Raw genomic sequence first — 20,272 nt, 5'->3', positions numbered from 1 at the left:
GCCGGGCCAAGGGCCCCGGAGCCGGACGCGACACCGCGAGCCCAGGCCAGGCCGCGCGGCCCCCTCCGCCGACCCCGGCGCGGTGGTCGCGGCCCCCGGTCCCCCGTCCCCGGGACCCCGCGGCTTCCGGACCCCACCGACGTCCCGCCGGGGCCCGACGCCCGGCCTGGGCCTGCCCCATGGGACGCGGCCCACCACGGCCGCCCCGCTAGCAGGCCCGGGCCGGGGCCCCGACGATGCGCGCGGCCCGCGCCTGAACCCCGCCGCCCCGGGCTCGGCCCGCGCCCCGGACCCCGACCGTGGCGGCATGGAGGCCGTGGGCAAGTTCGAGTTCTCCCGCAAGGACCTGATCGGGCACGGCGCCTTCGCCGTGGTCTTCAAGGGGCGCCACCGAGAGGTGAGGCCGGGCCGCTGCCCGGGGTGCGGTGCGGTGCGGGGCGCGCGGCGCGGCCCTGAGCGCCGTCCGCGTTTGGCTTTCAGAAGCACGACCTGGAGGTCGCAGTGAAGTGCATTAACAAGAAGAACCTCGCCAAGTCGCAGACGCTGCTGGGGAAGGAAATCAAAATCCTCAAGGTGAGCCGGGGTCGGCGGGGCGCGAGGCGAGGCCCGCGGAGCCCCGCACCCCGCACCGAGCCCTCACCGCGCGGCCCTCTGTGCAGGAGCTGAAGCACGAGAACATCGTGGCGCTCTACGACTTCCAGGTGAGGCCCCGGCGCGGGCTTGCTGTCCCAGAGCCCCGGGGGTGGTGGTCCTAGGCCGGCGGCCACCCCCGTGGGTGGTGGGCTGCCTGGGGGAGGAGGTCGGCGGCCCGGCATGTCGACGGGGCTGTCCGCGCCCGCTCGGTTCCCAGGCCCAACCCCCAAGACCCCATCCAAGAAGCACTTTTGTGCCAGGGTTTGGCTCCCACTTGTTTTCAGAGTTTTCCCTCCCCTGCTGGGTCCGGCTGGCGGGTCACCCGGCTGTGGTGATCGAGGCAGCCGCGGGCCTCCCCCCACAAAGGAGAGGGAGATGGTGACTGACCCAGTGGCCCTGACCGGCAGCCCGTGTCCTCAGCATAGGCCCTGAGCGGCCTGCCGGCCTGGCCCACCTGTCTGGGCAGGCCGTTTGTTTGTTGACAGGGCCGCTGCCGCCGGCATTGGCCACCGTCCCCCTGCGTCAGCCTGGGGGGAGGGGCCACCGGAGGTTCCTTCTGGCTTGAGCGGGGGCCAGGCCTGCCGCCCAGGCCAGGGTCAGGGGCTGCTGGGGAGGCCACCTCGACCGGGCTGGCCCCCTGCTGCTCCCCGGACCCTGAGCCCACCGGCATGGCTCCACCTGGCCAGGGCTTGGGGACCCCAGTTCCAGCTTGGGGACTGGCATCTGAGGTGGCAGATCTGCGGGCTGAAGTGCTGACTAATGGTTTTGCAACCTGTTTATTGAGGCCACGGGACCAACCCTGGCGGAGGGGAAGCTCCTGCCGGCCGGGCTGTCTGTGTTTTGGTGGCCTCTTGCCTCCTCCCCTTCTTCCTGCAACTCGCTCCCACAAGGGGCTTTGCGGGGGCCTTGGAGGCTGTGGCGTGGCATGGCAGAAGGTGATGTGCCGTGTCTGGAGGGTGTGGGGGCCCCAGGCCAGTGTGACAGCAGGTACCTGGAAACCCGGGCAGGGAGACAAGGTGTTCCTTCCGCTCCCGCTCTTCCTCTTCCCTCCCCCCTTGCCGTCCCCTGTTTTTCCTGATTTTGACACTTATTGCTGAGACTGCCCTGGGTACCCTGGTTCTGTCCTCAGCTTCCTGCAGCCTGCATGTCAGGCATGCACTGCGTTGTGGCCTCTCCCAGGTTGGGGACCAGGAACAAGCACACGGTGGGGCCGTCACACACCTCGGAGCTGTGGCCCCGTCTGCCCCCACAAAGGGGACATGCCTGGCCTCTCCCCCAGTCCCTCATCCCAGCCGGCCCTGGGTCGCGCGTCCTTGCCCACTTCCTCCAGCAGTGGCAGCTCTGTGGCTTCCTTCTCTTAGGGCTCCGCTTAGGAGTGGCGGCCGGGAGCTGGGCTCACCCCTCCCGTTTGTCCGAGACGCGGGCACGAGCTGGTGTGAAGTGACTTCCCCACAGCGAGGCGCGGGTGCGGTGGGGGTTGGCCTCTACCGGCTGCCCCTGTCCCCCTTCGTTCAGAGGCACCCAAGGTGGTGATTTCTGGATCTTTCCGGGTGTGTGTTTTTTACAAGACATGTATAGCCCCCGCCCTGTCGTTTGTGTGCACAGTCTACACATTTCGTTTTCATCACGGGGGCACACCTTGGAGAAGGCTCTGTGTTAGTACACCTCTGTCTCTCCATGGGAGGAGAACTGCAGCTCTTCCTTCCGGAAATACTGACTTTGCTGGCTCCTTAGAGGTGACCAACCCAGAGCCCCCCGTTCCGAGCCCAGGCCTGGTGCTGGTTACCTCAGGCCCAGCCCTGGCTCCCCCCGCCTGACTGGCTGAGTGTCCTTGGTGCCACCCGGGACTCCATGTCTACTGCCGCGGGCTGGTTGTGAGGACCGAGGAGGAGAAGCTCGGGGCCTGGGTGCAGAAAGCGCCATGAGCTGACTGTGGCCTGCCCGTGGCCTGCCCGTGGCCTGCCTGTGGCCTGCCTGTGGCCTGCCCGTGGCCTGCCCATGGCCTGCCCGTGGCCTGCTCGCGGACTGCTGCCCGGCGTTCCCAGGCCCGGAGGCCGGGAGCGGGCCTGGCGTGGGCTTGGGGAAGGCTGCCCTTGGATGTGGCTGCGCTGCGGGCCGGTGCGTGGCTGAGGGCTGCGGGCCTGCGCCTGGGCTAGCTGCCGTCACGGGGTCCCCGGGAGCACCGTCCTCACGGAGGTGCCAGCGGTGAGGGAGACGTGGCGTTGTGTGGGACTGGGAAGGGGTCTCCTGTTGTGGGCGCGCCTTCCTAGGGGGTGCTGGGCCTCGTCCCACTCAGCATGTGAGTGACCGGGTCCCACACGGCTCTGGCGTGTGACCGGGTCCCACACGCGTGTCACGGGGAAATGGCGGTCCTGGGCAGCCTGTGTCACGGGCTGCCAAGCCGACGGCTGAGTTGTAGGCGCAGGTGTGTCCCGTGGGCAGCCCTGGGCGGTGCCCTGCTCTCTGTGCAGAGCAGAGCAGCTCTGCTGGTCCTAGGTTTCTGAGGTTCCCCCCACATGCTGTCCTTTCTGCCCGGGTTGTCCCTGTGTGGGTGCCAGTGGGAAAGCCCGGGGGCTGGGCCTGTGGGTCCTCTTTTCTTAGCCCGTCAGGCCCGTGGGAAGGTCTCCCAGAGGGCACGGGGAAAGGCTCTGGTCTCCCTGTGTGTGCTGTGGGGTGCCTGGGCTTGTTGGCACCCTGGGAGGGCAGATTCCCAGGAGTCAGGTACCGGGCACCCTGGGAGGAGGGTGTGATGTCCCCAAGCCTTGGTGACGGACCCCTCCCGAGGCCAGCACGCCGTCCGGCCGGTTCCCTGGAGCTGGACACCTCTCTGGGCCCCGACGTGACCCCGCCCGAGGACTGCTGGCAGCCCCAGGTTCCCTGTGAGCTCAGGCTGGCGGAGACCCAGGGCGGGAGCGTTTCCTGCCCCAGCCCTTGGGAGCCACTGAAGACGCTGCCAGCCCGGCTTTGCCTGTACAGCCCCACGAGATGGGGAGACCTCACTGGCCTGGGACGGACTTATTGGGACTGCAGTAGAGTGGCCTGCGGCCAGCTCTGAAGCCCATGGGTACCAGGCTCTCTGTCCGGGTCCACAGTGGCTGCCTTGGTCTCAGGCATTGTGGAAGTTGCTGCCAAGTCCGTGGGTGTCTCCTTGGTTCTTATTTTCTTTACTTTTCAGTCTGGAATGTGATAATCATGCCCGAAGGGTAAAGCATAGGTTTCCAAATGCTTGTGACAGGGCCCTCTGGCTTTGATTGGCCCATCTCCCCTTTGCCCTTCTCTCAGGGGTCCCCAGCGAGGCTGGTCCCGAGGGCTGCAGTGTGGATACTTGTGTTCGAGCTGTGGGAAAGGGGCCTGTCCACGCCTGTGGCACTCGAATCAGTGCCTCTTGGTGGCAGTGTCGTGTCCTGTATGTGGGGGGGCGACGCCTTCCCATTGGTAGTTGCAGCGCACACAGCCCCTCGGGGCAGCCCTGCCAAGCGATGGGGGGTCTCAGTTGTGACCAGAGTTCTCAGTGTGCGTATCTGTCCATTTGTCCAAGTGTCCACCCACCATACTGTGGGGGTGTCCACGGTTTCACAGAATTATTGGGTCAGGCTCATCCCTCAGCTGGTTGGTGGTGCCGGGTTTGTGGCCTCATCCCCTTGCAGCCCCCAGACCAGGCCAGGCCCTGCTTTCCTGCTGTGGGCAGAGGGGACTGGAGAGGGCAGGCTGCTGAGGGAGGAGCGTGGGCCCTGGGTTCCCTTCCTGGATCTCTGGGGGCCTGCAGAAGAGCCCTGCCTCTGGGGCACGGTCAGTGCCTGCTCCTGTGGGTGGCCCATCCAGCAGGGTCGGCTAGGGCCGAGCCTAGGCCCAGGACCAGCAGCCTGGGCTGGTGGAGGGCGGGTGCGGGGAGGTGGCCTGGGCAGGGCGGGGCGGCCTCCTACGTGCCAGGGCACAGTGGCCCCTAACACCGCCAGCTGGGCGTGGGGGCTGACCCTGGTCACCCTGCTGCTGGTCCCCTGGGGCGTGCTGCTGAGGTCGTTGGGTTTTATTTTCCTTTTTTAGGTTCTTGTTCTGTCATCTGCATCTTCAGGGTCTGGGCTGGGTTAGAGCTGGGTTAGGCCCTGCTCTGTGGCGGCTAGCTCATGCTGCCCGTACGGGGTGCAACCCTGCGTCCAGAGCACACAGCTGTGGCAAATGGCTTTTGAAGTTACCCTGCCTTATGGAGTGGGGGCGCCCTGGGGTCTCTGCATGTATGGTCTGCCCCATGCACACTAGGGGTTCCTGCATGCCCCCTCTGCTACCTCACACAGCCTGGAGAGTCAGGACCCGTAGGCACAGAGGCTGTGGCTCCCGGTGTAGCAGGGGCTGCTGCGTGGGGGTGAGCCACACAGGGCCCTGCTCAGCAGCCTTCTTGTCCCCTACTCCTGGCTGCCCTGGGGCCAGCCTGCCACACCCAGCTTGTTTGTCCAGCTAAGTTCTGTAGGGGCCTAGCTAAGGGACAGACAGGTGGCATCCTGGGGCCTGTGTCCCAATAGATGGGTGGTAGGTGAGATTCTCAGGCTGCTGGGCAGTATTGTGGTGTGTGTCCATTCCTAGGAGGGAGCTGGGAACTGCTCCTGGTCCACCTGCTGCTGAGCTGGCATGAGAGCTGACACCCCTGTGGGCACGGGTGGGCCCTTCCCCCGATAGTGGGATGGGTGGTCTCCACTTCCCAGCAGGGCAGAGAGGGGAGCCCGCGGTAGGGCAGCAGGGCAGAGAGGGGAGCCCGCGGTAGGGCATCGGGAGGACCCTGGCAGCTGCATCGATGTCCCAGCAGGGCAGAGAGGGGAACCCGCGGTAGGGCATCGGGAGGACCCTGGCAGCTGCATTGATGTCCCAGCAGGGCAGAGAGGGGAGCCCGCGGTAGGGCATCGGGAGGACCCTGGCAGCCGCGTAGATGTCCCAGGCAGGGACGGTCGGGCAGGGTGCAGACGTCACTGCGTGGGATGGAGCCACCCTCTGGCCTCATTTTACTGAGAAAAAGCATTCAGTGGGGTGCTCAGGAGGCCTTACGTGTGTTCCGTGGCTGGAGTGTTGAGGTGGGGTAGGGGTGCCACAGGCCACCAGCTGTTCCCGTGTTACACGGGGATGGTAGTGGGGATGCAATGGGCTGAGCATGGGAGCAGGCCTGGCTGGGCGGGAGCAGGTGTTCGGAGGCCCTGGGACCTTCCACTCGCCCCACCTGTGGTCTGTCCACTACCGTCCCCTGGGACCATGCGCCTTCACTTGGGGACCGGCTCCTGGGGCCGTGTATCCAGCTTTCTTGGGGCTTGGACCGGGTGCTGCCACCTGCTGAATCACCCGCAGCTGGCTGACAGCTCAGCCCAGGCTGTGATGGAGACCTAGGCGGTGAGTTCCCCCGGGTCCCCTAGACCCAGCCATGCTCCCCCCAGGGGACCCTTCTGGCCTGTGGCTGCTGGTCCTTGGGCTGCAGCTTCCTGTCTGTCAGCTCACTGGCTCATCTGGAGGACAAAGGGACGTCGAGGTGGGGAGCCGGGTGGAAGCCCACCACTTCTCTGACCATCTCTCGTGTCTTTCAGGAAATGGCCAATTCCGTGTACCTGGTAATGGAGGTGAGTGCTGTGCGGGTGGGCAGGGCCAGGACCAGCACAGCAGGAGGCCTCTTGGGTGCCACCCAGCCCCGGGGCTTGTGTCTACCCACCGGGCGGCCTGGGCACTCATCTGCTGTACTTCGTACCCGCTGTCCGTCTGCTTGGGGTGAGGTGGGCCTGGGCCCGGGCCGGCTCTCCCTCACAGGCTTGTCTGTGCTCTCTTGCAGTACTGCAATGGGGGGGACCTGGCCGACTACCTGCACAGTGAGTGGACACGCCTGCCTGGGTGGGGCCTGCAGGAACTGGTACCTGTTCCCAGGGCTTCTGGGGAGCGTCCACCTACTCCCAGGACGCCCCCATCGCCTGCTCCCAGGGCTTCTGGCTTGGCCATGCTCCTTCGCGCCTGTTTGTGAACACTGGGTCTCTGCTGGCCCTGGTGCCTCTCAGGGTGGAGAGACGCGGGCTGTCGGGTGCTACGCGTCTGTCCCGCACCCACAGCTGTTCCTGAGTCTCTCTGTGCTGAGGCTGGAGCTGGCGTCAGGCCGGCTGGGCCTCTGCCCCATTGTGTATCTTCTGGTCAGCGAGGGGCCCCCCAGAAGGACAGGGGGCTGCAGATCCCCACAAACGGGGCTGGGCATGGGGGCACGGCTGCTTCTTGTAGTGGGGCAGGTGGGCTTTCTCGGGAAGGAGGCTGTGTGCCCCGCAGGCTGCCAACATGGGGATATGGCACCCCAGGCCAGGGCAGAGCTGGGAGGTCAGGGAGCCAGTGACATTAAAAGGTGGAGGGGAGAGACTGGAGGGCAGCGGGGAGGTGGAGAATCACGTGTTTGCCACATCCATGGGCCTCTCTCTGAGGGTTCTGGGCCCCCGACGTGTTCCAGTGCAGGGGCAGAGGCGTGGCTGGGGCTCTGGGGGTTCAGGGGTGACTGTCGGGCCATCAGGGAGAGCAGTCAGGACTTTCCCGGGGTGTTTGCGTGTCCACCTGTGTAGGGTCTCAGGCATTTTGTGGGGTTTTCCCTTGGGGTGTGGGGGGCAGTGTCCACCTGCCCCAGGATCTGTGACGGACCCTGCAGTGGGGGTGTCACCCATCTCTGAGGAGAACCTTGGCCCCCTGCCACCGTCTGGGGTCTGAGTGCGGGAAGCATCTCATCTTGCCTGTCCGTGAGCTGGTGGGGGTGGGGGTGGAGGTGCGAGCACTGCCCCTGGGGTTGGGGGCAACTGCCTCGGGTCTGGCTGGCCTCTGGTGGGCTCCGGGGTGACTCCAGGCTCCATGGGGAGTTGTGTGTCCCCTGCATGCATGTTGTGTGCACCTGTGTCTGCGTGGCTGGGGACCTTCCCTCCCAGGGCTCCCTTCACAGGGCCCTGGGCCCCCAGCAGGTCCTTCAGGGGTTGTCTCTTCTGTCCTTCCATTTTCCATTCGGTGGGCTCCCCATGGCCCGGGCCTCTCCCCAGGTGGGACCTGCCTTAGGGAAGAAACAGGTCATCTTGAGTTCACACACTCTTCTTTGGTCTTTCCATGGATCTGAGCATTGAGCTGCACTGCAGAGCAGACTTCTGCACCTGGGACTCTGACTGAGCACAGCTGTGGCATTGCCCTCGCCCTCGCCTTGAGGGACACAGTCTGGGGGCCGGAGAGGCCCCTGCCAGGGGTTGGAGGCTGCCTGAGCCAAGGCCCAAGGGGCAGCCCTGGGGGCCTGGGCACAGAGCTGCTGGTGGGCTCGTGGGTGCCATGCTCTGGGTAGAGGGCACCTGGGGGCCGCGCCCCGTGCTGAGCCCTGAGTGTGCTCCCCACGTCCCTGCAGCCATGCGCACACTGAGCGAAGACACCATCCGGCTCTTCCTGCGGCAGATGGCGGGGGCCATGCGGCTTCTGCACAGCAAGGGCGTCATCCACCGCGACCTCAAGCCCCAGAACATCCTGCTAACCAGCCCCGGTGGCCGCCGTGCCAGCCCCAACACCATCCGTGTCAAGATTGGTGAGGCGGGAGCCTGGGAGGCTGTGTGCAGTCCGGCCCCTTGGGGGTGCCAGGCCTCCCACTCCTGACAGCCCCTCTCCTCGCAGCCGACTTCGGATTCGCTCGCTACCTGCAGAGCAACACGATGGCAGCCACGCTGTGCGGCTCCCCCATGTACATGGTGCGTTTTGGGGACCCCGGTGGGCTGGGCCTGACCCCTCCAGGTGCAGGTGCCCCCTCCCCATCCTCAGCTTCCCAGAGCTCCCGAATATAGTCCCCTGTCCGTGGCCTGCCCTGGGTGGCTATTACCAGTGGCACAGTTGGGTGGTTGTGTGCTTTTCTCTGTGCCCATGTCAGTGGGTGGTGCCTGGCTGGCGTCTGCCCCCAATGGCTGGTGCTCAATGGGTCGCTGCGCCCAGTCGGTGCTGTGCTGTCCTGCTGTGCTGACGGGCTCCCCTGACCCTCAGGCCCCTGAGGTCATCATGTCGCAGCACTACGACGGGAAGGCGGACCTGTGGAGCGTCGGCACCATCGTGTACCAGTGCCTGACGGGGAAGGCTCCCTTCCAGGTGAGCTCCAGCAGCTGTCCTGGGTGGGAGCAGGTCTGGGTGACGGGACAGGGAGCCCCGATCAGGGTGCCCTGCAGCCAGTATGCACATGTGCTTCACTGAACAGGGCATGGAAGCTGGGCTAATGTTCTGGAGAGGGCGGGTGGGGGCCAGGCTCCACAGTGGGTGCAGGCTTGTCCAGTTGTCCCAGAGCAGCACAGGGACGCGGGCATGGCACTAGCTGTGGACACTGAGGCCGTTGTCCCCTCAGGCCAGCAGCCCCCAGGACCTCCGCCTGTACTACGAGAAGAACAAGACGCTGGTCCCCACGTAAGGCCCCCGTGCGCCTGGCTGCCCCCATCCCACCCCGTACCTGTTCGGGGCCAGGGGCAGACCTGGGAACTGCTTCTGCCAAGCTCTGTCCCCTGGGCCCTGGGGTCAGGCCAGGCCCCCCGTAAGCCTTGTCATGCTCACCCCCTTTCTCCCCAGCATTCCCCGGGAGACCTCGGCCCCGCTGAGGCAGCTGCTCCTTTCCCTGCTCCAGCGGAACCCCAAGGATCGCATGGACTTCGGTGAGCCTCCTGGCAGGGGGTTCGGAAGGGGCCCTTGTTTGAGTGGCGCCCCCTAGCTGTCTGCCCCGGAGGGTGTGGGCTCGCTCTGGGCCAAGTGCTCGCCATTGTCCCTGCCCCCGGCCTCCCCAGCTGGGAGCTGCTCACCCAGGTCACCTGCCAGCCCCATTGCTGCTGTCCCAGGCAGGGGGTGCCCCAGCAGCTCAGGTTGCAGAGCCCCAGCTGTGCACTGGGAACGCAGGCCTGCTCGGGACGGGCTCAGGACCACCGTCACCAGGGCCTGGGCGGGCCCAAGGGCATCACTCTTCCCTGGGGGCTCTGTCCCTGGCCTGACTGATGGGGGCTGAGAGAGATGCCCAAGCTGGAGCCCAGTCCCTGGGGAAATCTGGAGGAGCCTGTCCTTCACCCCAGAACCTCCTCATCTCCCCAACCTATGGGGTTGGACCCTCGGCTCTTCCTGACGCCCCCTCCTTCCCTTGCAGATGAGTTTTTCCGCCACCCATTCCTTGACGCCAGCTCCTCAGTCAAGAAGTGTGAGTTCTTGGGGTCAGGGACCAGGTCGGGCCCTTGTGTTGGGTGTTGCCGGAGGGCATTCTCTAGCCTCCGTCCCAGGAGGTGGTGGTGCTTGGTGCCACCCTGTGGCCAGGGGGTATCGGGGAATATGTGCTTCCCAGGGATAGAGGTGACCCTGGGGCAGGCAGGTGCTATCACCACGGTGACAGGTCTCGGTCCGGGACTCCCAGGGCTCTCCAGGCAGTGCTGGGCTGGTGTCTCCCTTCCTGCCCCTGGATTGGCTCGGTCTTGGACGAGTGTCCCAAGCCAGTTGGTCCCCAGCACACACTTTTGGGGACGGACAGAGTCTGGGAGGCGTGCAGACTAACCATGCCCCTCGTGCCAGCCCCCCCAGTGCCCGTGCCCTCCTACCCGAGCTCGGGATCCGGCAGCAGCTCCAGCAGCAGCTCCACGTCACACCTGGCCTCCCCGCCGGTGAGCTCCTGGGGGACCCGGGTCTGGAGCGCATGGGCTCAGCGCTGGGGACTCTGGGTGGGAGCGCGGCCGTGGCTGCAGATGCCCGGGTCCCCATGCCCTTTCCTTCTTCCTCTTTTACCACACAACCCACGTGCAGACACCTCCTGGGCACCAGGAGCAGACGAAAGCCCCTTCTGGCAGCTTTGTCCCCTGCTGCTCCGCCTCCCTGGAGCTTCTGGAACAGCGGCCAGAGTCCTGTCCACACCGTTGGGTCCCCAGTGCAGATTTAGGGGGTGTGGGGTGCAGGTGGCTGGCACTGCTGTCACCAGTGTCTGCCCCCTACTCAGGGGCACTTGTTGGGCGGTGATGCCTGGGGCCCTGCCCTAGACATGCCCTCTGCCCTTGGACCCCATTGGCAGACGTGCATGCAGCAGCTCCCCTCGCATGGGGTGGGGGACACAGCCTCTAGGTGCAGCCAGAGCACATGGCCACCCCGTGTGCACCTGCCAATCCTGGGTGCCAGGACATTCCGAAAAGTGAGATGGAGTGATTTGGGAGTGTGGAAGCAAACGGCTGCTCTCCCCAGTGGCTTTGGGTAGGATGTGCTAGACCACGTGCTCCCGGCCAGGCCGGGACCAGTGACTTTGGTTGTAGCGTTCTAGAGCGTAGAGAGGAAAGAGTGTTGCATGGGAAGTCACATACTGAGCTGCCTTTTTGTGCAATGCCTGCCAGACTTCCCTGGGCCTTGGGGGTTGCGTTTTATGGAGTGTCTGGGAAAAAGCTGACTGCCCTCCTGGTTGGGCCTGCAGTGGGGCCTGTGACCCGAGCACAGTTTAGCAGTGCCCTTGCCCTGGCTTACCTGCCAGTTCTTCCGCCCCCAGTCTCTGGGGGAGATGCCGCAGCAGCTACAGAAAACGCTGACCTGTCCGGCCGACACGGTGGGCTTCCTGCATGGCTCCAGGGACTCCGGCGGCAGCAGCAAGGACTCATCCTGTGACACTGATGATTTTGTCATGGTCCCGGCCCAGTTTCCAGGTGGGGGTCGAGGGGCAGTGGAGGGGCCTTGGTGGCGGGGCATGGTGGTCAGTTTGGGCTCCTGGGAGCTTCCGAGGCCAGCTCAGCTTGAGGCCACAGGACCTTCCGTGCCACCCCTCACTGGGCTCCCATCCTTGCCCAGGCTCAGCCAGCCCCCGGTGCTCTGGGCGGGTGCTGCGGGCACCTCTCCCTGCTGGGTTCCCTGGTGCTTATGGGTTGGCAGGGTGAAAGCTTCCTGACCTGATCAGTGCACCGAAGGCTCCCAGCGAAGTCCCCGTGGCCAGGGAGCGTGCAGGAGCCCCAGGCTGGCTCAGGGCCATGGCTTACTCCGTGTCTTTCTAGCAGAAGCTCCCATTTGGGGCAGGGTCATCCAGTCGGGGACCTCGGGGACTCGCCCGGACCTTGCTGTGTCCTGCCCCAGGCCTCTGGAAATGGCGAGGACTCATGTGCGACCCCTGGGAGTTTACAAGAGGCTCAGTCCTGGGTGTGGGGGAGGCCAGGCCATGTCACCTGGTGGTGGGGGAGCCTGGGGTCCCTGGAAAGCATTTGAGTCCCTCTTGAGCCATGCACACCTGAGCAAGCTACTTCTCCAGGGCCTTCAGTGGGGGTGCAGGGGGCGTTTGCCCAAGAAGAGTGCCTGAGAGAGACCTTGCAGTCTCTCTGGGGGGCTGGGGAAATGGGCCTGGCTCAGGGATGCCACAGCCTGGGCCCTTAGGTTACTCCCTGCCCTAGGGTGACAGCCAGGGCTGGGCGGGTGCTCCATGGACAACAGTGCCCGAGCTGTGGGGCCCTGTCCTGGCGCCAGGCCCTCTCCCCACTCTCACAAGGTGCCACTTGCTGCCGTGAGAGCCCTGCACGGAGCCCCCACCCTGCCCTTCTGAGGCAGGGGTCTGTGTGGAGGGGATTCCACAGCCCAGCCTCCCCTGTCTGCACTGCAGGTGACCTGGTGGCCGAGGCAGCCGGGGCCAAGCCCCCGCCCGACAGCCTAATGTGCAGTGGGTAAGGCCCTGCCCATGACGCGGGGGGAGGTTTGGTCTGCACGTCTTGGTCTCAGTTTCACTCCTGTGCCCACCTCAGGATGGGACTCTGGGCCTGGAGGTTTCGGGGGTTAGTGTCTGCCACACAAGACCTTAGCAGGGTGCCGTGCCTGTCCCCTTTCCTCCAGGAGCTCCCTGGTGGCCTCCATGGGTCTGGAGAGCCGCGGCCGAACCCCTTCTCCATCCCCGCCCTGTAGCAGCTCCCCCAGCCCCTCCAGGTGAGCTGGGGCCCACAGAGCAGGACGTGGGCTTCTCCCGCTTTTTTGCACGTACCTCCCACCCTCTGGGCAAGTTGGGCTCTGCAGGGAGTAGCTGTGGGCAGAGATCCCTGTGTTTGGGTGGACACCAAACTCCAGCTGGGGGTCTAGCAGGTGATGTTAAATAACTAACAGGTGGAAGTGGAGAAGAACTATGCCAAGGCTGCTCCCTATCTTGGGCCCCCACCCTGGCCTGTCTTCCAACCCAAAGGCCGCAGTGTGCAGGGCTGGACAGGCTGGGCCTGGTTGGGGGCCTGGCACCGTGCCAGTATGTGAGTGAGGGCTGGAGGGCCGCTTGGGCCCAGAGCTCTCTGCTGTGTGCCTGGGTACAGCGGTGCCAAGTGGACCCTGCCACTCTCCTCCCGCAGCAGGTACGGCGGGTCCGCCCCCATCCCCGTCCCCACACAGGTACACAACTACCAGCGCATTGAGCAGAATCTCCAGGCACCCAGCTCGTGCCAGGCCCCGCGGTGAGTGCAGCCCCGGGGGCGTCCTCGGGCCATGATGAGAGTGGGCTCCGCGCGGTGCTCTGGCTGCCCTGTCATATCACTGGGGCCCCATCTCTACTTCATCACTGCACAGGGCGGGTGAGGGTGCCAGGGCTGCCTGCCCCCGGTGCTTGGTTCTGCTCCCGTGAGGGCTGCCTGGGCCTCACTCCCGCACTCACTGTCCCCACAGGTCCACTGTCGTCCGCCGGTCGGGCAGCTGCAGCCCCTTGGGCCTGGCACGGGCCAGCATATCCCCCCCGTCCCCTGCCGATCACGGAACCCTGGCCAGGAAGTTCTCCCTGGGTGGGGGCCGGCCATACACACCGTGCCCACAAGGTGAGCCCGCACTCCGGGGGGCCAGGATTGGGCTCGGGGGCCAGTCTCCAGCCCTGCCTCTGACCTTGCTGGCCCCTTTGCTCCCCTAAGTTGGAACCATCCCTGAGAGGCCAGGCTGCAGCGGGTTGCCCTCCCCCCAAGGTGCCGAGATGCGGGGCGGCGGTGGTGGCAAGTTCCCTCGTCCAGGTAGGTGCTCCCTGGCCCCTCGGCGTGGCCTGCGTGCAGCGCAGGCAGTGAGTCCTCCTGTGTTCCATGCCACCGCCTCCATGAGGACGCAAAGCTCTGAGGTCCCACGGGATGGTTTTGTAAAGCTCAAGTCCAGGCCGCTTGGCCAGCTGCAGCACTCATCCTGCCTCAGTGCACCGGGTAGCTTTCCTCTCCCTCGTGGATGGCCGCTGGGGGCTAGGGGGGCAGTGTGGGGAAGAGGGCGGCCTGTGCACTGGGGGTTGCTGTCCTGGCTGCCGGCCGTGTTTGTGGGTGGGGGGACCTGTGCCCTCACGTGCTGCGGGCATGTGACGAGGCACCCCCGTCTCAGGCTCCTCTGTGCCCGAGCACTCGCCCCGCGCTGCTGCCCTGGGCTGCCGCCTGCACAGCGCCCCCAACCTCTCCGACCTGCACGTCGTCCACCCCCAGCTGCCCAAGCCCCCCACGGACCCCCTGGGAGCCACGTTTGGCCCCCTGCAGGCCACACCCCCGCAGCCGGCCGCGGGCCTGCCATCCTGCCGGCCCCTGCGCGGCTCGCCCAAGCTGCCTGACCTCCTCCAGCGCAAGCCCCTGCCCCCCATCCTGGGCTCCCCCACCAAGGTAAGGATCTATGGCCAGGGACCGCGGACCGTGGGTACCGTCCCACCCTGACGCGGTTTTGGGGGAGGCTTGGGGTTGGCTCAGCGGAGGTGAGGTGGGCAAGAAGGGTGCTGGCCGCTTCTGCTGTCGGGTTTCTGTGGGGCTGGCGCAGGCCAGGGTGGCCAGGGTGTCCACAGCACTGGCCCTGCTCTTTCCAGGCCATCCCCGCCTTCGACTTCCCCAAGACCCCCAGCTCCCAGAACCTGCTGGCCCTCTTGGCCCGGCAGGGCGTGGTGGTGACACCGCCTCGGAACCGGACACTGCCGGACCTCACGGAAATGGCACCCTTTCAGGCGCCACAGCTGAGGCCCAGCCTGAGGCCCACTGAGGAGGCCAAGGGGCCCTTCGGCAGGTGAGTGGGCCGATCAGGTGGTAGGGCCACTGCCTTGGGGCAGCTCAGCCCCTGCCCCATTCTCTGCCCCTTCACCCCACTTTGCCACCCCAGTCCTCCCTCCTTCCCTCCTATAGCTCTCCCGTCAGTTCTCTCCTGAATCCTGAATCCTGAATCCTGAATCCTGAATCCCTTTCCCCAGCCTGGCCCCCAGCTCTCCCTCCCCCAACTCTCCTCGCTACTTCACCCCCACTCCCCCCCCCAGGTCTGCTTCAAGCTCTTGCCTCACCCTGCTTTGTCTCCCCAGCTCCCCTTCCCCCAGCTCCCCCTCCCCTTCAGCTCTCCCTCCCCCAGCTCCTCCTCCCTTCAGCGCCCCCCCAGCTCCTCCTCCCCAGCTGTGCCCCTCTTCCCGCAGGTCCCTCAGCACTGGCCGCCTCACTGACCTACTCCTCAAGGCTGCATTTGGGCCCCAGGCCCCTGACTCCGGCAGCACGGACAGCCTGCAGGAGAGGCCCATGGAGATTGGTGCGGGGGCATTGGGGACACAGGGTGGACTGTCTGGGGCTGCTTGGGAAGGCCCTCAGAGCTCACTTAGCTCCACCTCTTGCCCCCAGCACCCTCTGCTGGCTTCGGAGGAACCCTGCACCCTGGAGCCCACGCTGGGGGGTCCGGCAGCCCCTCCCCCGTGGTGTTCACTGTGGGCTCCCCGCCCAGCGGGACCACACCTCCTCAGGGCCCCCGCACCAGGATGTTCTCAGGTGAGGCTGCCTCGTGCTCTCAGCTGCCAGCGCCGTCCCCGGGCAGAGCAAGTCTGTCCCACAACCCAGAGGTCACCAACAGCACCCGCCAGCCCCAGGGACCAGCCTGGGAGAGGAACTGGTGGCCCTTGGGAAGCAGTGCTGTCTTTCTCTGTGGCACAGGCGACTTGCATGTGCCCCTCCTGGGTGGCGTATGGCCATGGCCCCTGACCTCTTCCCTCCCGAAGGCCGTGCCACGTTGGGGCTGTGCCTGATGCTGGACCCTGGCCAGGACGCCAGCTCTGTGCACATCTGCCGGGGAAGGGCTTAGTGCCTGACTTGGGGGGCCCCAGTTTGGGGTCCCCAGGCCAGGCACCTGGTCCTCAGGACTGCTCCAGTGTAGGGAGGGGTAGGCTAGGAGGTCTCGAGGTACATGGTCCCCTTTGTGGGGGGCAGTATGAGGGTCCAGCCTGCCTGGGGTGGCTGCTGCCACACTTTCTCCCACCTTTGGCCCCTCCCCCTGCCCAGTGCCACCCCCCCTCTCCCTGTGTGCCCCTGGCCCCCATCCCACCCACCGTCCCGTTCCCTTGCTCCTCTGTCTTGGCTCCCTTGCCGCCTGTGAGAGCGCACTTTTGGGAGCAACTTGTCCTCACAGGCTCCTGCTACCTACCCGTCCTTCCCTTGTACCCCAGCACAGCCTGCGAGTGCCAGTGGCCAATCAGCCACCCCTACTCTGGCCTCAAGCCCTGCCATCAGGAGGGCAGATAGGGTGTTGTGTGTCCCAGAGGAACTTGTGCCCAGCGGCCATGCTCTGCCCACATCGGGCTGGAGGTGTGGGTGTGGAGGTGCTGCTGTCAGGGCCGAGTGGGGGTCCGGGGGATCTGAGCCCTGAGTGTGCGCTCGGGCTGAGGGTAGGGCCTGCTGTCCTTATGGAGTGCCATGTGGGGAGGAGGCCGCTCACCCTGACCCCCGCAAGGGCCTGGCTGGCCGCCTCTGACCAGCCTGTCTCCACAGTGGGCTCCGCCAGCTCCCTGGGCTCGGCCGGCTCCTCCTCCGGCCGCCACCTGATGCTTGGGACCTGCAGTGAGGGCACCCCTGCCGAGCTCTCGGCCCCAGGACACTGTTGCAGCTTGGCCGACCCCACAGTCGCCAATCTGGAGGGGGCTGTGACCTTCGAGGCCCCTGACCTCCCTGAGGAGACCCTCATGGAGGTGAGGAGGCAGCCGGCTGCTGAGGCTGGTCCTCGGCTGGTCCTTGCAGGGCTCTTGCCCAGCTGCAGTGGGCAGGGAGGGAGGGCAGAGGAGCCTCTAGGCGCACGGCAGACCCCTGCGCCCAGCCTGACCCCTCAACCTGCAGCAAGAGCACACGGACATCCTGCACAGCCTCCGCTTCACGCTGGTCTTCGTCCAGCACGTCCTGGAGATTGCAGCCCTGAAGGGCCGCGCCAGCGAGACAGCGAGCGCCGGCAGCCCCGAGTACCCGCTACAGGAGAGCGTGGTGGCTGATCAGATCAGCCAGCTGAGCCGCGAATGGAGGTGCTGGCCGGGGCGGGGCCTTGTTGGGGGGCAGGGTCCAGAGCGGGGAGAGTGAGAGGTGGGCAGAGGTGAAGAGCCTGGGTCCTTGGCTGGTCCTGCCAATGCTCTGCTGCCCCTGCTGTCTAGCTTCGCAGAGCAGCTGGTGCTGTACCTCAAGGTGGCGGAGCTGCTCTCCGCAGGCCTGCAGACGGCCATCGGCCAGATTCGTGCCGGCAAGCTCTGCTTGTCTTCCACTGTGAAGCAGGGTGAGTGCGTGCAGCTGCCCACGCACCTGCCGGGAGGACAGGGGCAGAGGCTGTGGGGCAGAGAGGGGCCAGTATGAGGCTGGCACAGAGGGGCCAGGCGAGAACAGCAGCTGGGGGCTGGGGAAGGGCCAGTGTGCTCCCCCCTGCCAGTGGGCCCTGGGAGATGAGGCTCTGAGCTGAGGGACCCTTAATGTGTCCGCCAGAGCCTCAGCACTCACTCCACTCTGAGCTCAGCATGTAGGAGTGCATCCCCACCCGCTGCAGCCAGGTCCTGGCACCCACTTCCCCACTCCCAACCTCTGTGGGCAGCAGGGCTCTGGCCCCTCGTGACCTCTCTCCCTTGCCCCCACCCCCGCTGCAGTGGTGCGGAAGCTGAATGAGCTGTACAAGGCGAGCGTGGTGTCCTGCCAGGGCCTGAGCGTGCGGCTGCAGAGGTTCTTCGTGGACAAGCAGCGGCTCATGGACCGCATCCACAGCGTCACGGCCGAGAAGCTCATCTTCAACCACGCAGTGCAGATGGTGCGCAGCGGGCGCGGGCCGGCTCCTGGGCGCGGACAAGAGGGTCCCTTCCCAGGCTGCTCCTGCAGATGTTGGGAGCTGGGTGGCGCCTGCCAGCACGGGCCGTAGCCTATGGCCTCCTTGGCCTCCCCCTCCCTGAGCCTCAGACTTTTGTACTGCTGAGCCAGGCATCTGGTTTCCAAGTTGCTTTATGAAGCGGGCCAGCCTCCACGTGAGCCCTTCTGAGGCGGGAAGCTAGCAGGGGGTTGGTGCCTGGAGCTCGATTCAGAGCCGGCTGCACACCCCAGAGCTGGGAGCTGGCAGTACAGGGTGGCCGTGGGCTTCCTGCTCGGTGATCTCTTTCCACTGCTTCATCGGCGGGGCAGGTGAAGATGCCCATGTCCCAAGAGTCCGGGGTGTTCAGGGAAGGGTCCCGGGCGCATGAGCCCAGCTCCGCCCTTGTGCAGGTGCAGTCGGCCGCCCTGGATGAGATGTTCCGCCACCGGGAGGACTGCGTGCAGCGCTACCACCGGGCCCTGCTGCTCCTGGAGGGCCTGCAGCAGGTCCTGGCGGACCAGGCGGACGTGGAGAACATCGCCAGATGTGAGGGTGGCCTCGCGGGCGGCGGGCGGGCAGGTGGCGGCTGCTGTCCAAGCTAGGGCACCTGGCTCATGGCTGACCCTGTCGCCTCCGCAGGCAGGCTGTGCATCGAGCGGAGACTCTCAGCCCTGCTGACGGGCATCTGTGCGTGACGCTCAGGCCCCTGGCATTGGGCCAGACCCTCCTGCCGCACCCGTTGGGTCGTGTCAGCTGGACCTGTCTGCAGGAGCCTGCATCCTTGGCGCTGGCCACTGGTGCTGAGTGCCCTCACCCGCCCAGGTGCCCGGCGGGGTGCAGACCCTCTTCTCTCCTCCGGGGATGGACATGGGGTGCACCGTTAGAGCCCGTGGCCACAGCGGGAGAACCTCTCTCCTGGCCTGTCCCTTCAGGCCTCGCTGACAGCCTCCTGGGACCTCTGAACACCTCCCCTCTGGCTGCCTCCTTGGCAGGTGCGGGGCTGCCCTGTGGGGCCTCCTGACCACGTTGCTCACTCAAAGCCAAAGGGTGTTTTCTCAGTGGCCAGCTCTGGGAAGCCCGCTTCCTCCTGGCACCCACCTTTCTCAAGGAGCCCTCCCTCGCTGCCAGCCCTGGCCCGGGCATTGGAGGGGCCCTTTATGCAGACAGACCACAGGGTCCTGGGCTGCTGGCCATGCTGCCTTCCCTCCTGGTCATTGCACTACGAGGTGTGTGTACATATCCCTGTCCAGGTGTGTATAGGCGCATATGTATGTATATACCAGCCCTGTGAGCGTGTGCGAGTGTGAGCTGGACGTGTCTTGCGCTGTGATGCTTGGAAGGAGAGCAGCCCCTGGGGCCAGCAGGGTCCCTGCCAGCTGGGCCCTCTCTCCAAGAGGAAGGACACAGCTATTATTTAAATGTTCCTTTCAGGATGGAGAGAAAGTGTAAAGCAGCTTGCTTTTAAATCCCACAGCAGACGTTGCTGGCTTTCACACCGAGTGCGATGCGTGTCTGGTTTTCTGTGGCCCTCTCTTGCTCCTTAGAGGAAGACATGCAGGGGTCCGGGAGCACTGGCTGGTGTGTGGCTGGGGGTGTATGGGCTGGCAGCTGCATGGGTTTCTGTCTGTCTGTCTCCCCCTCACCCCCGGTGGCGTCAGCAGGATGGGGAGGGCCAGCAGGTCTCCTGAACACAGGGTGAGTCTGTTCATTTTGGGCAACTGAAAAGAAAATAGGCAAAACCCTCCCCATCCAGCTTTTCAGTCCATTTGCTCTAAAGCTGCACCGGTGGAGGCCTCGGTGGGGGCGCGGGGAGTGCAGGGCCCGGGCAGGACAGTTTCTCCCGGCTCCAGTGCTGCCTGCGTCTCCCGGAGGGGGTACCCAGGGGCCCATGGGCAGCTCCGAAGCCCCCCAGCAGGCCCCATGCTTGTTCTTAATACTTGAAGCGTTGCCACTGGGCTTGGAACTGTCAGAAGCTGGAACCCACGACTGGTTTTTCCTGGTCGTCGTGCTGTTGACTGTTTTTACTTTACTGCATGTCACGTGTTAAAGGAAAAGCAGCTTCCGCAGACCCCTGTATTTATTGCTTCGCGGGGGGCGTCCCTCTGCTCCACATCAGGAATGCTGCCGCCCTCGTCCTCAACCTGGCTCACGGCCCTGGGCTCTTTTAAAACGGATTTTGTGTGATTTCCCCTATTTTGCTTTAAATTGTGTAATACCAATTTAAGGAAATAAACTTTTGGAATTGTTGAGCTGTTGTTCCTGGCAGTTGGGGCCCTCCCCCGGCGCCTGTGGCCCTCACCCTGGGCAGGGCCTTGGCGCCGCTTGCCTCACGCCAGCGAGTCCCTCCCTTTGGGGCACCTGCCTTGGGTTTCTCCGGGTGCACCTGGGAGTGGGGGCGCGGGCAGGTGATTCTGTTTCGCCCTCTGCCTTCTGTAGCTGCCGCACCCACAGGGCCATTTCCGTCCCGGCCCACCCCATCCTCCGGCCTGGTCGTGGCAGGTCAGCGCCAGGGTGGCCTCACGCTTCCCTCGTGCCAGCACTGCTGCCCCTCTGCGAAGAGGCGTCTTCCCGCCTCCTGGTCCCCTTTCAGTCTGGTGGTCCATGTTGTTGGGTTTGTGGGGCTTGC

The 20,272-nt window shown here is 65.6% G+C and overlaps 1 protein-coding gene across 3 annotated transcripts; it reads left to right on the top strand.

Annotated features, from left to right (window-relative positions):
- The first annotated feature begins 263 nt into the window (after window positions 1-263).
- ULK1 (unc-51 like autophagy activating kinase 1) lies at window positions 264-19,893 on the top strand. Of its 3 annotated transcripts, none has more exons than XM_077159527.1 (28): window positions 264-397; window positions 481-573; window positions 660-701; window positions 6,195-6,227; window positions 6,434-6,470; window positions 8,009-8,182; window positions 8,269-8,342; window positions 8,629-8,730; window positions 8,981-9,039; window positions 9,199-9,281; window positions 9,761-9,811; window positions 10,177-10,265; window positions 11,129-11,282; window positions 12,221-12,281; window positions 12,448-12,537; window positions 12,945-13,046; window positions 13,255-13,400; window positions 13,491-13,586; window positions 13,936-14,204; window positions 14,402-14,595; window positions 14,990-15,099; window positions 15,189-15,332; window positions 16,326-16,522; window positions 16,668-16,846; window positions 16,973-17,091; window positions 17,453-17,610; window positions 18,057-18,192; window positions 18,290-19,893. In XM_077159527.1, exons 1-28 carry the CDS (start codon window positions 308-310, stop codon window positions 18,322-18,324), a joined length of 3,117 nt encoding a protein of 1,038 aa, XP_077015642.1. In that variant the 5' UTR covers window positions 264-307; the 3' UTR covers window positions 18,325-19,893. The 3 variants fall into 3 exon arrangements, with proteins under 3 accessions (XP_077015642.1, XP_077015641.1, XP_077015643.1); XM_077159526.1 differs by having other exon boundaries at window positions 18,286-19,893; XM_077159528.1 differs by having other exon boundaries at window positions 12,909-13,046; window positions 18,286-19,893.
- The last annotated feature ends 379 nt before the right edge of the window (window positions 19,894-20,272 follow it).

The sequence above is a fragment of the Tamandua tetradactyla genome, chromosome 5 (genome assembly GCF_023851605.1).
Source record: "Tamandua tetradactyla isolate mTamTet1 chromosome 5, mTamTet1.pri, whole genome shotgun sequence".
In the NCBI taxonomy this organism is placed as follows: Eukaryota; Metazoa; Chordata; class Mammalia; order Pilosa; family Myrmecophagidae; genus Tamandua; species Tamandua tetradactyla.
Note: the sequence above shows the minus strand (reverse complement) of the source record. Positions and strands in the feature narration are given on the sequence as shown.

Bases quoted from the DNA above. Each gene is read 5' to 3' on its own strand.
- ULK1 (XM_077159528.1), top strand. From the start codon at position 308: ATGGAGGCCGTGGGCAAGTTCGAGTTCTCCCGCAAGGACCTGATCGGG. The intron at 12,538-12,908 runs GTGAGCTGGGGC...GCCTGGGTACAG, and splicing joins AGCTCCCCCAGCCCCTCCAG to CGGTGCCAAGTGGACCCTGC. The intron at 15,333-16,325 runs GTGAGGCTGCCT...CTGTCTCCACAG, and splicing joins CCGCACCAGGATGTTCTCAG to TGGGCTCCGCCAGCTCCCTG.